This window comes from Dendrobates tinctorius, unplaced genomic scaffold (genome assembly GCF_039654945.1).
Source record: "Dendrobates tinctorius isolate UK_male_01 unplaced genomic scaffold, ASM3965494v1 ptg000174l, whole genome shotgun sequence".
Classification (NCBI taxonomy): Eukaryota; Metazoa; Chordata; class Amphibia; order Anura; family Dendrobatidae; genus Dendrobates; species Dendrobates tinctorius.
Genome location: NW_027361841.1, coordinates 15,968,503 through 15,980,862, shown reverse-complemented (window position 1 = coordinate 15,980,862; position 12,360 = coordinate 15,968,503). Strand labels below are relative to the sequence as shown.

At 43.3% G+C, this 12,360-nt stretch overlaps 1 protein-coding gene across 1 annotated transcript in view; it reads left to right on the top strand.

Annotated features, from left to right (window-relative positions):
- Positions 1-723: 723 nt before the first annotated feature.
- The window catches only part of GNAI1 (G protein subunit alpha i1), a 32,836-nt gene continuing 21,199 nt past the window's right edge, over positions 724-12,360 (top strand). The window contains exons 1-3 of the mRNA XM_073551324.1: positions 724-824; positions 927-1,068; positions 8,498-8,655. Coding sequence (XP_073407425.1) covers positions 820-824; positions 927-1,068; positions 8,498-8,655 — 305 coding nt within the window. The 5' untranslated portion in view covers positions 724-819. The remainder of the gene's footprint in view (positions 825-926; positions 1,069-8,497; positions 8,656-12,360) is intronic.

Sequence of the window (12,360 nt, the reverse complement as noted above, 5' to 3'; positions counted from 1 at the left end):
GAGTGAAGTGTTTTCATGGTGAAAGTGGTGATGGTTTGCATCTTTATAGGGGTTAAAAATGACAGGTGTGGAGTTAGTTGTAGCCTTTTGCATAAAAATTCTGTCGCTTCTAGGAGCTGATCATTCAGTTTCATTGATGCTTCTAAGCTGAAATCTGATTTTAGGCGTAAAATACTCATTTTTATATCAGGCGAGAAATTTTTTAAAAGGACTGTACAACCATTCAGACATGGATTTTCAAAATAAATTCCCCAATCTAAGGGTATGTGCACACGGTGCGGATTCTGCTGCAGATCCGCAGCGTTTCAGGCTCTGCGGGTCTGCAGCAGATTTAGGTGCGTTGTACAGTACCATTGTTTTCAATGGTAAACTGGAAAACGCAGTGCACATGCTGCGGATTTTTCCGCGCGGTTTTCCTGCGGTTTACAATCTGCAGCATGTCAATTCTTTTGTCCAGAAACGCTGCGGTTTCACACCTCATCCATTATGAGGTGTAAAACTGCAGGGCAAAACCGCAGGACTTTAGTCCTGTGGATTTATCTGCGGTTTTCACTACAAAATCCGCAGAGGCAAAAAACTGTGTGCACAATAGCCTAAGGTCTAGGAGATCAGTTTAATATATGCAGTTTGTGTTGTGAATCTGCTAAAAGAGATCCACTTTAAGTTGTGTTATTTTCTTTGTCATACGTTATTATATTTTAGTGGCATTGTATCAGTTTTTAAATAAATCTCTCTAACCTTTATTGTGATTGATCTTGTGTTTTGTTTTCTCCCCCCCTAGGTGCTGGAGAATCGGGGAAAAGCACAATTGTCAAACAGATGAAGTAAGTGTGATTCCGCTTGTAGATCATCCATACTTTCTGTACTTAAGTTTATCGGGGCTGTTAGAAAACTAGTTTTTGGGTAACCTTATTCCTCCATTCCAGGATTATCCATGAAGCAGGTTACTCAGAAGAGGAATGCAAACAGTACAAAGCTGTAGTATACAGTAACACTATACAGTCCATCATTGCCATTATCCGGGCCATGGGCAGATTGAAGATAGATTTTGGAGACCCAACAAGAGCGGTAAGTATTGCTACTATGTCATTTGTATCAGTGGAATATAATAAGGGTAAGTTCACACTAGGCTTTTTTCAGCTTTTTTTTTTTTTTTTTTCTCAAGCACAACCTGATCTCTTAGCAGGAAAGAAGTTACAGAAAAAAAGCAGGTTTTCCTTTGGTTTTTATTGCCTTTTTTGTGGCATTTTTGGCATGCTACATTTCTCTTGTGCACGCTGATAAAGTTTAGTGTTGGAAAAAAAAATCGTATTCAATAGAATCAAGTTTTGGCACAGAAAACGCAGCAACCTGTGGTTTTAGTGCATTTATTCACCACTCATTAAAGTCAATGGGTGAAAAACACTGAAAAAATGCAATTTACAAAATACTGATGACAAAAAACGTAATGTTTTGAGCATGAGATTTCTGAAATATCATAAGCTTTGCTGGTACCGTAAAAGGCCGCTGAAAATTAGCATTAAAAAAGCAGCAAAAACGCCTAGTGTGAACTTACCCTAAAACTACGTGGAAAGAAGATCAGCACTTTCAGTTTAGAAAGAGAGTATACAGTATTGGACCCGTTAAAGCGCTTGCCATGCAAAACGACTGTCGTCCACCTGCACGCTCCCTGCATGCCTCCCTAAGGCCTCTTTCACACTTCAGTTTTTTTGCGGACAGCAACTTTTGGCAGATCCTCAAAAAAAACGGATGCAACGGACAGCAATCCGTCACAATCCGCCATTAATGCAAGTCAATGGGGGAAAAAAACGGATCCTCAAAAGAAAATTGAGGATCCGTTTTTTTCAAAACCTGGCGGATTGTGACTGATTGTAAAAAAAACTGAAGTGTGAAAGAGGCCTAACCCGCAAATCCCATACAAAGTCTCTTGTTCACTTGGATGAACTTAAAAAAGGACTTTGGAATATTTAATCCATCTGGTGAGTGCCGCATTATTTTTCTTTATATATAAGAACAGACTTGTATTTTCTGTGCTGAGCACCCCGCATTGGATTTGAATGCTGTTTGTTCAGTGTAAAAAGACGGTTTATCTGAGTAATGGTGAATGAACAAATCCTCTAGTGCAGCCACTTTTGTCTTGCTTTTAGAGAGTGTTAATGTCTCTAAGGCCTGTTTCACACATCAGTTTTTGTCCATCAGTCAAGATCAGCCGCTTTGCAAAAAAAAACGGATCCACCATTTTTTTTGACGGATCCGTTTTTTTCCCCATTGAGTTGCATTACCGGCGGATCTTGACGGATGGCCATCTGTTGGATCCGTTTTTTTGCGGATCCGCCAAAATTTTGCAGTCTGCCGACATGCCCGAATGGAACATGTAACGTTTTTTTCGGGCGGCAGGATGCGCACTTCACACTGCGCATGCCCGAAAGACTTCACTCAGCCGGAAATTTAACCCTAAAGTCTGTTCTGGCGGCTGGAAAATCTTTCTCTCTTTCCTTTAAAATTCTTCATTCATTGGATCTGTCAAAAAAAACGGTCCGGTGGCATCAGTTCACATCAGTTAGCAACGGATCCGCTTTCCGCCATTTTGGCGGACTTTAACTGACACAAAAAAGCTGAAGTGTGATACAGGCCTAAGTAAAATATGCATAGCGATTAGAGTTTGCCCATCACTCTTCGCACTGATTTACTAATACATGGTGAATTTTACATTTATTCTATTCACCCTTTTCTAATGGTAAGTTCACACTGGGCATTTTTGCTGCGTTTTTTCAGCTTTTTTATGCTACTTTTCAGCTGCTTTTCCATGACCAGCAAAGCTTATGAGATTTCAGAAATCTCATGCACACACATTGGTTTTTTGTGTCATCAGGATTTTGTGCTTTGCTGTGTTTTTTTGGACATGGAGCATATCACTTGTTTCAGCGTTTTTGCTACGTTTTTTTCACCCATTGGATGGGTGTTGAAGAAAGCGCTGCAAAAATGCAGGTATCATTACTTGCTGCTTTTTTTTCTGCAGAAAAGTCATGGCCAGCAGGAAATGACCTCACAGCCAAGAGTTTGGGATGTGCTTAGTGAGGTGTCGATAGTGACAGTGAGCTATTATGAGGGAGTGACTGGCAGTAGTGAGGTGTTAAGAGCTATTGTGAGGGAGTGACTGGCAGTAGTGAGGTGTTAAGAGCTATTGTGAGGGAGTGACTGGTAGTAGTGAGGTGTTAAGAGCTATTATGAGGGAGTGACTGGTAGTAGTGAGGTGTTAAGAGCTATTGTGAGGGAGTGACTGGTAGTAGTGAGGTGTTAAGAGCTATTGTGAGGGAGTGACTGGCAGTAGTGAGGTGTTAAGAGCTATTATGAGGGAGTGACTGGCAGTAGTGAGGTGTTAAGAGCTATTGTGAGGGAGTGACTGGCAGTAGTGAGGTGTTAAGAGCTATTATGAGGGAGTGACTGGTAGTAGTGAGGTGTTAAGAGCTATTGTGAGGGAGTGACTGGCAGTAGTGAGGTGTTAAGAGCTATTGTGAGGGAGTGACTGGCAGTAGTGAGGTGTTAAGAGCTATTATGAGGGAGTGACTGGCAGTAGTGAGGTGTTAAGAGCTATTATGAGGGAGTGACTGGCAGTAGTGAGGTGTTAAGAGCTATTGTGAGGGAGTGACTGGCAGTAGTGAGGTGTTAAGAGCTATTATGAGGGAGTGACTGGTAGTAGTGAGGTGTTAAGAGCTATTGTGAGGGAGTGACTGGTAGTAGTGAGGTGTTAAGAGCTATTATGAGGGAGTGACTGGCAGTAGTGAGGTGTTAAGAGCTATTGTGAGGGAGTGACTGGCAGTAGTGAGGTGTTAAGAGCTATTATGAGGGAGTGACTGGTAGTAGTGAGGTGTTAAGAGCTATTGTGAGGGAGTGACTGGTAGTAGTGAGGTGTTAAGAGCTATTGTGAGGGAGTGACTGGCAGTAGTGAGGTGTTAAGAGCTATTATGAGGGAGTGACTGGTAGTAGTGAGGTGTTAAGAGCTATTGTGAGGGAGTGACTGGTAGTAGTGAGGTGTTAAGAGCTATTATGAGGGAGTGACTGGCAGTAGTGAGGTGTTAAGAGCTATTGTGAGGGAGTGACTGGCAGTAGTGAGGTGTTAAGAGCTATTGTGAGGGAGTGACTGGTAGTAGTGAGGTGTTAAGAGCTATTGTGAGGGAGTGACTGGCAGTAGTGAGGTGTTAAGAGCTATTGTGAGGGAGTGACTGGCAGTAGTGAGGTGTTAAGAGCTATTGTGAGGGAGTGACTGGCAGTAGTGAGGTGTTAAGAGCTATTGTGAGGGAGTGACTGGCAGTAGTGAGGTGTTAAGAGCTATTGTGAGGGAGTGACTGGCAGTAGTGAGGTGTTAAGAGCTATTGTGAGGGAGTGACTGGCAGTAGTGAGGTGTTAAGAGCTATTATGAGGGAGTGACTGGTAGTAGTGAGGTGTTAAGAGCTATTGTGAGGTAATGTCTGGTAGTAGTGAGGTGTTAAGAGCTGCTGCAGAAAAAAACCCACAGCAAAAACGCCCTGTGTGAAGTTACGGTACCCTTACACACTGTCACCGATTTTGTGACGTTGCAGCGATATTGCTAGCGATATCGCTGCATGTGATACTTGCCTCCGACCGGCTCCCCCGCTGGTTATCGCTGATCGCGTGAGAAGGTCCTGGACCATTCCTCGTCGGCCACTTCCTGCGGCGCTTCCTGCTGTGACGACGAGCGACGCGTGGATGCGGGCGGGAGGACGTCAGGATCGCCACGTCTGACAGGTAAGTAGCGACCCCCGACCCCAGCGATGTCGCTGGTGAGATCTGCCTGTGTGGCAGCTCACTAGCGACCACCTAGCGATGCACCAGCGATCCTGACCGCGTCATATCGCTGGTCGGGATCGCTGGTGCATTGCTAGGTGTAACGGTACCCTTAGAGTGGTAATTAAATCTCATAAATAATCTGTGCATTAATGCTGATAAACAATGATAGAAGAACAGCTCTTCCTGTGTGGGGTATACACCTGCTTGTACAATAGACCCTTAAAATATTATATTGGCCATATACAGCATAAAGCATTGCTCTCCTGTGACCCTGTACATTTAGGCTGTGTGCCCACGTTGCATTTTTAAGCGTTTCCGCCGTGTTTTTGCCTCTGCCAATGCTTCAAACATGGTAAGTACAATTAAACTGATGAATGAGAGTAGTGAACAACAACTAGAAGACAATTTAGGATTCAGTATGTTTGAGATGGAAGGCCACAGTGTTGTTCATGTAACTGAGGAACAAACAGATATTACTACAGAAGAACAGCAAAATTATACTTTAGAAATAGATGATCTTGTTGAAGGTGCTTCAAAACACTTTCCTATTCATCACATGTGCTGTGTTGTGCACACGCTGCAGCTGGCAATAAGAGATAGTCTGCAAGAGGGACATGCTGGAAATCTGATTGGAAAAGTGAGGAAATTGGTTTTTGCTGCCAGAACCCCTAAAATTGATTCCATCTTGAAGAGACGTGCTGGGAAAGGGGCAATTGTCGATCAAGCCACTCGGTGGGGCAGAACTTATTTAATGATTGAGCGATTGCTTGAACTAAAACAATTTCTTATAGATATGGCGAACCCTCAGGTAACCCTAAATGAAGGTCAATGGACACAGGTGGCTGAATTGAAGGAATTGCTTAATCACCCACTTACAGTGACTAAAAAAATTACAAATTGAGGATTTAACTCCTGGCATCTTCATAAGGGAGTGTAAGAACTTGCTATTTTGCCTGTCCCAAAGAGGAGGTTTAATCGCAGATGGCATTTCTGCTTCAATGAAACGGAGAGAGACACAGCTATTGGAAAATAACATTTTTCTGGCAGCTGTTTATGTGGACCCAAGTCATCGTATACTGCTTGATGATCAACAGCTTACTAAAAGAAGCTCTGACTGAGGTAGCAGTTAGGATGAGTGGCCTACAGGAGGACTGCCAAGCGCAAGAGGACTTGGGTCCTGACAGTGCCACTGCTGCCATATCTTCATCCTCATCAGATGAGGAGTATGACTTTGACAAGTATTTGGATGATATGGAGCAGGCAAAGCGTTGCCGCAAGGAAAAAGATTTCACTCCGTCTCCTATAGCAAGCAGATTGACCATATTTCAGCAAAATGTTTCACTTGCTCTCAAAGAAAAAGAAAAATTCAACCGTTCATCAAAACTGACTGTGCATGAGACAATTCCTTTATACCCGGAAATTGTTAGAGATGTTGCCCATGTGGTTACGGCTTTGCCTCCAACCCAAGTTAGTGTAGAGAGGTTGTTCTCTAGTCTTAAAATTATTAGGTCAGATTTGAGGTCATCTATGAAGGAGGATCTGATGGAGGCGATTCTATTTCTTAGAACAAATTCATAGACTGCACAAATGTTATTTAGTATGTTTTATTGAAAACTGTCTTTTGCAACTTACATAGTTTTACATAGTGTGTATGTATGTGTACATGTGTGTGTGTGTATATATGTATGTGTGTGTGTATGTGTGTGTGTATATATATATATATGTATATATATATATATATATGTATATATATATATATATATATATATATATTTTCAATATTACATCGTGTATTACATATTTACAATTTATTAGTTTTTTGTTATTTATTGGAATACAACTTTAGATTATATTCTATCCAAATATCTTGATTGTTGTATCTTAAAAATGATTAAATGATGTTCACATTGCCTACAATAAATTTTTCACTTAAATATAAGCAATATATGTCGGAGTCGGTGTAAGGGAAATTGAGGAGTCGGAGTCGCAGGTTTGGCTTACAGACTCCACAGCCCTGGTTTGGTAGGCTGTTTTTGTCATCTGCTATATTTGTAACCTGAAAAACCCATTAATACTGTAGTGGGATTTGTTAAAGAACTGATTGTATTCACACTGTTCATAATGGCTCATTCTTTCACAATTAGCGATGCTCATCATATAAATGGAGATAAATGATTCCTTTTTATAGACTTTCTTCATGTAAGTTCACACTAGAATTTATCACTACTAATAATCAGATCTGTTTTCTAAGAGGTATTGGCGAATCTGGTATTTTGACAGCTAGAACAGCACTAAGCTGAAAAATGTCGGGACCTTCAATTTTTAAAATGGTGGATCCCAGCCACTTACTGGTATATACCAGTCAGAACAAACAAAGCAGGTACTCGCCCTCTATGGGTCTATTGCTGGATCTGTCACTGCTCCTGTCTTGGTGTTTTGACTGCAGTGGTGAGGTTACGTCGACAATTCACAATCACTGAGCTGGGTGTAGAAAAAAGCATGGGTGGAATATGGAGGCTCGTCTTGGTAGGTAGGCATACTGCTCCCTATAGTAGGCATGCAGTAGGTGCGAAGCAGCCCATGTCTCAAGTAATTTTATTAAGTGTGTGCGTGTATATTATGTACCTAATATATTCCTCAACTTGAGAAGGGAGCCTTGCTGTCTTGAAATATGCTGTTTATGACTGTATTTTCCAGTAAAGTATTATATGCTTTTAATTATTTTGTTACTTTGGTCAACTGTGCCTTACTTGGACCATCTCAGAAGGCCCCCACAGTCCACTAGTGATGAGCGAACGTGCTCAGATAAGGTGTCATCCAAGCATGCTTGTGTGCCATCCGAGTGTCTTCGGCATGCTCGAAAAATATGTTCAAGTCCCTGCGGCTGCAACTCTCATGGCTGTTCGACAGCCGCAACACATGCAGGATTTCCTAACAGCTGCGAGACATGCAGGCACGGAGACTCGAACATGTTGTTCATGCAAGCCAAAGTCACTGTTAGCACCCGAGCATGCTCAGATGACACCTTATCCAAGCACGTTCGCTCATCACTACAGACCACTAGAGTTGAGGAAATGAAAGTTCTACTGAAAAGGACAACCTATAGAAATGCTGAGTGGGCATCGCTTGATTGGAGCAGCTTAGTATAGTCAATCCGATGTGTCCTTTTAAGCCGATTGCCAAGCACTAATATTCAGCCCCTTAAACTCTTGGTCCCTAAGATTTACAATAGGAGCTTTCGGCGCTTAGCTAAAAGTGTAAGTCCAACTACAAACGCCATTTGTTTTTAGGTCTAAACCTCTATTCTGAAATTTTGGAAAGTTACTAAGATCATAGCCCATTTTTTCCTAGTGCAGAGATCCAAATCCCTTCGTAATCCTGTCTCCTTGCAGCCTAAATATGAAATGATGGTCCATAGTTGGATTTACACTTGAACCTCTTTTGGTAATCTCACAAAAGTCCTTTTGTTTCATGCTGGACGCATTTCAAGGTCTGTTTTAGCTTTTTAAGATGCATTTGAAAGCTTTGTACAACTTTTCATAATCCAAACTATTTTATTGGTGCTTAAAATATTCCAGTTAAGCAAAAATAAATGTTAAAACCTATGCTGGGGTAAATGTGTATTGCTAAATTTTGTAAATAAGTAGTAAATCTTCGATGACCTGTAAATATCTTTTATTATATCCAGGATGACGCACGACAGCTTTTTGTATTGGCTGGAGCAGCAGAAGAAGGTTTTATGACGGCTGAGCTGGCCGGAGTCATCAAGCGTTTATGGAAAGATGGCGGTGTACAAGCCTGTTTTAACAGATCGAGAGAATACCAGCTGAATGACTCTGCTGCTTAGTGAGTATAAATCTTTCATTTACAAGCAGCATTTTATTATCTTTATACTGTAAGGGAAGTACAGTATGTCCAGCTATCTGGTCTAGACAGACTGACTCGGATGCTGCTGCATACAAACCCTCCTACAACCAATAAAATACTTGAGATGTATGACTGGGGGTCACTTTCTAAGGCTGGTTTCACATTACCGTTTGGAGGTGCAGCAGATGCTCGCCGTGAAGCTCCGCACCCTGCCGCGCCTTCTCCGGTCAGCGTCGCCTATGGGCGCATGCCGCTGCATGTGGCCTGCGTACCCTATCTTTAGCATTGGGTACGCAGGCCGTGTGCAGGTATGCTTTTGCCTCCACATGTGTCCTTTTGACTCGTTGCATTTGGCGTAGGTCGCCGCCCTGTCAAAAGGACGCATGTGGCAGCAAAAGCATACCTGCGCACGGCCTGCGTACCCAATGCTAAAGATAAGGTACGCAGGCCGCATGCAGCGGCATGCACCCATAGGCGGAGCTGACCGGAGGAGGCGCGGCAGGGCTTCACGGTGAGCGTTCGCTGCGCCTCCAAACGCTAATGTGAAACTAGCCTAAAAAGGTAACGTGTAACAAAGAAAAAATGGTTACTAGAATATATGTAATAATTATAATATAACATATTTCCTCTGTTACTGTGTGTTTGCCAACAATGGCATTTTGGACCCTCTAGTGCAGCGTTTCTCAACTCTGGTCCTAAAGAGCCAGCATTGGGTCATGGATTTTAGGATTTCCTTAGTATTGTACTGGTGATGGAATTCTTGTCTGGCCAGGGGATGCAATTTTCACCTGGGCAATACTATGGAAATCCTGAAAACATGACCTGCTGGTGGCCCTAAGGACTGGAGTTGGGGAACACTACAGTAGTGTATTGAGCGATCCCGTGTCCACTAGATGTGTTCAGGCTGGGAATATGCACATCACATACCTTACCACCGTTCCTGGCACAGACACCAGTGAATCCTTGCAGCACACAGTGCCTTTAGAGAGGATGTGTCACCAGGTGAAATGTGGCCAATTTGGCTCTAAATTTTATTTCCAATGCTCCCCTGGGTATTCTGTTTTTTTTTTTTTTTTTTCTATAAATCTGCCATACGAATCCAGGAATACTGGCTTTTTTGTTTAGTGATAGTTTGTATAATATTTACCAAGGGTAATACAGGCCAGCATAAAAGACCCACCCAGAGATTCCTGTGAGCATGACCCCTTTGGTAAAGATCATAAAAATTGTCACAAAATAAAAAGGCCCACATCTCTAGAAGCGCCAAACTGAATACTCAGAGGAGCAGTGGGAATAAAATAAGAACAAAAAAAGTCCTTTTCTGACCTGGTGACCTCTTCTTGACATCTACTGTACATGTAGGGCATGGTTAGGAAATAATTTCTGCAGCAGCCGGCTTCAGCTACAAAGTACTAAAGATAAGTTTAACCCCTTCACGACCAATGACGCCACATAGGCGTCATGAAACCTGGTTCAAATCTGACCAGTGACGCCTATGTGGCGTCATGACTTCAAAGCCCCCCTGCGGGTCGGGTGACCGGGGTCACTGAAAGGTCACCCGACCCGCAGATACAGGGGGCTTTGTAATTCACCACAGGGGGCGTGGCTTCGCCCCCACGTGGCTACGATCGCTCTGATTGGCTGTTAAAAGTGAAACAGCCAATCAGAGCGATAGTAATATTTCATCAATGAAAATTGATGAAATATTACAATCCAGCCATGTCCGATGCTGCTGTAGCATCGGACATGGCTGGAGACACCGATTCCACCCCCTGTCATCATCTGCCCCCCTCCCATTCCCTCTGCTCCCCGCCAGCCTCCGATCCCCCCCCTCACCCCCCCGGTACCTCCGGTGTCCCCCCGTCCCTCCCGGTGTCCCTCGGGTCCGGATGATGGGCGCCGCCATCTTTGAAAATGGCGGGCGCATGCGCAGTGCGCCCGCCCGAATCTGCCGGCTGCAGATTCCATTCTTTCATTTTGATCACTCTCACAGTGATCAAAATGAAAGAAAAAGTAAATAAACCCCCCGATTATCACCCCCATAGGTAGGCAGAACTAATAAAATAAAGATAATATTTTTTTTTTTTTTTTTTCCGTTAGGGTTAGGGTTAGGGTTGAAAAGAGGGTTAGGGTTAGGGTTAAAAATAGGGTTAGGGTTAGGGTTGAAAAGAGGGTTAGGGTTAGGGTTGGAAAGAGGGTTAGGGTTGGAAAGAGGGTTAGGGTTAGGATTGGAAAGAGGGTTAGGATTGGAAAGAGGGTTAGGGTTGGAAAGAGGGTTAGGGTTGGAAAGAGGGTTAGGGTTGGAAAGAGGGTTAGGGTTGGAAAGAGGGTTAGGGTTGGAAAGGGTTAGGGTTGGAAAGAGGGTTAGGGTTGGAATTAGGGTTAGGGTTGGAATTAGGGTTAGGCTTGTGGTTAGGGTTATGGTTAGGGTTGGGTTTAGGGTTCGGGGTCTGTTGGGGTTAGGGTTATGGTTAGGGTTGGAATTAGGGTTAGGGATGTGTTGGGGTTAGGGCTGTGATTAGGGGTGTGTTGGGGTTAGGGCTGGAGTTAGAATTGAGGGGTTTCCACTGTTTAGGCACATCAGGGGGTCACCAAACGCGACATGGTGCAACCATTGATTCCAGCCAATTTTGCGTTCAAAAAGTTAAACGGTGCTTCCTCCCTTCCAAGCCCCGACGTGTGCCCAAACAGTGGTTTACCCCAACATATGGGGTATCAGCGTACTCAGGAAAAATTGCACAACAACTTTGGGGTTCTAATTTCTCCTGGTACCCTTGGGAAAATAAAAAATTGGGGGCTACAAAAATATTTTTGTGGAAAAATTTTTTTGTTTAATTTTCACGTCTCTGCGTTATAAACTTCTGTGAAGCACTTGGGGGTCCAAAGTGCTCACCAGGCATCTAGATAAGTTACTTGGGAGGTCTAGTTTCCAAAATGGGGTCACTTGTGGGGGGTTTCTATTGTTTAGGCACATCAGGGGCTCTGCAAACGTAATGACGACCGCAGACCATTCCATCAAAGTCTGCATTTCAAAACGCCACTACTTCCATTCCGAGCCCTTACGTGTGCCCAAACAATAGTTCCCCCCCATATATGGGGCACCAGCGTACTCAGGACAAACTGTACAACAACTTTTGGGGTCCAATTTATCCTGCTACCCTTGTGAAAAAAAAAATTGCTGGCTAAAAATCATTTTTTTTGAGGAAAAAAAAATATTTTTCATTTTCACGTCACTGCGTTCTAAACTTCTGTGAAGCACTTGGGGGTTCAAGGTGCTTACCACACATCTAGATAAGTTCCTTAGGGGGTCTAGTTTCCAAAATGGGGTCACTTGTGGGGGGTTCCACAGTTTAGGTACATCAGGGGTTCTGCAAATGTAACATGATGCCCGCAGACCATTCCATCAAAGTCAGCATTTCATAATGTCACTACTTCCCTTCCGAGCCCCGACGTGTACCCAAACAGTGGTCATCCCCCACATATGGGGTATCAGCGTACTCAGGACAAACTGGACAACAACTTTTGGGGCCAATTTATCCTGCTACCCCTGTGAAAAAAAAATTGCTGGCTAAAAATCTTTTTTTTTGTGGAAAAAAAAATATTTTTTATTTTCACGGCTCTGCGTTATAAACTTCTGTGAAGCGCTTGGGGGTTCAAGGTGCTCACCACACATCTAGATAAGTT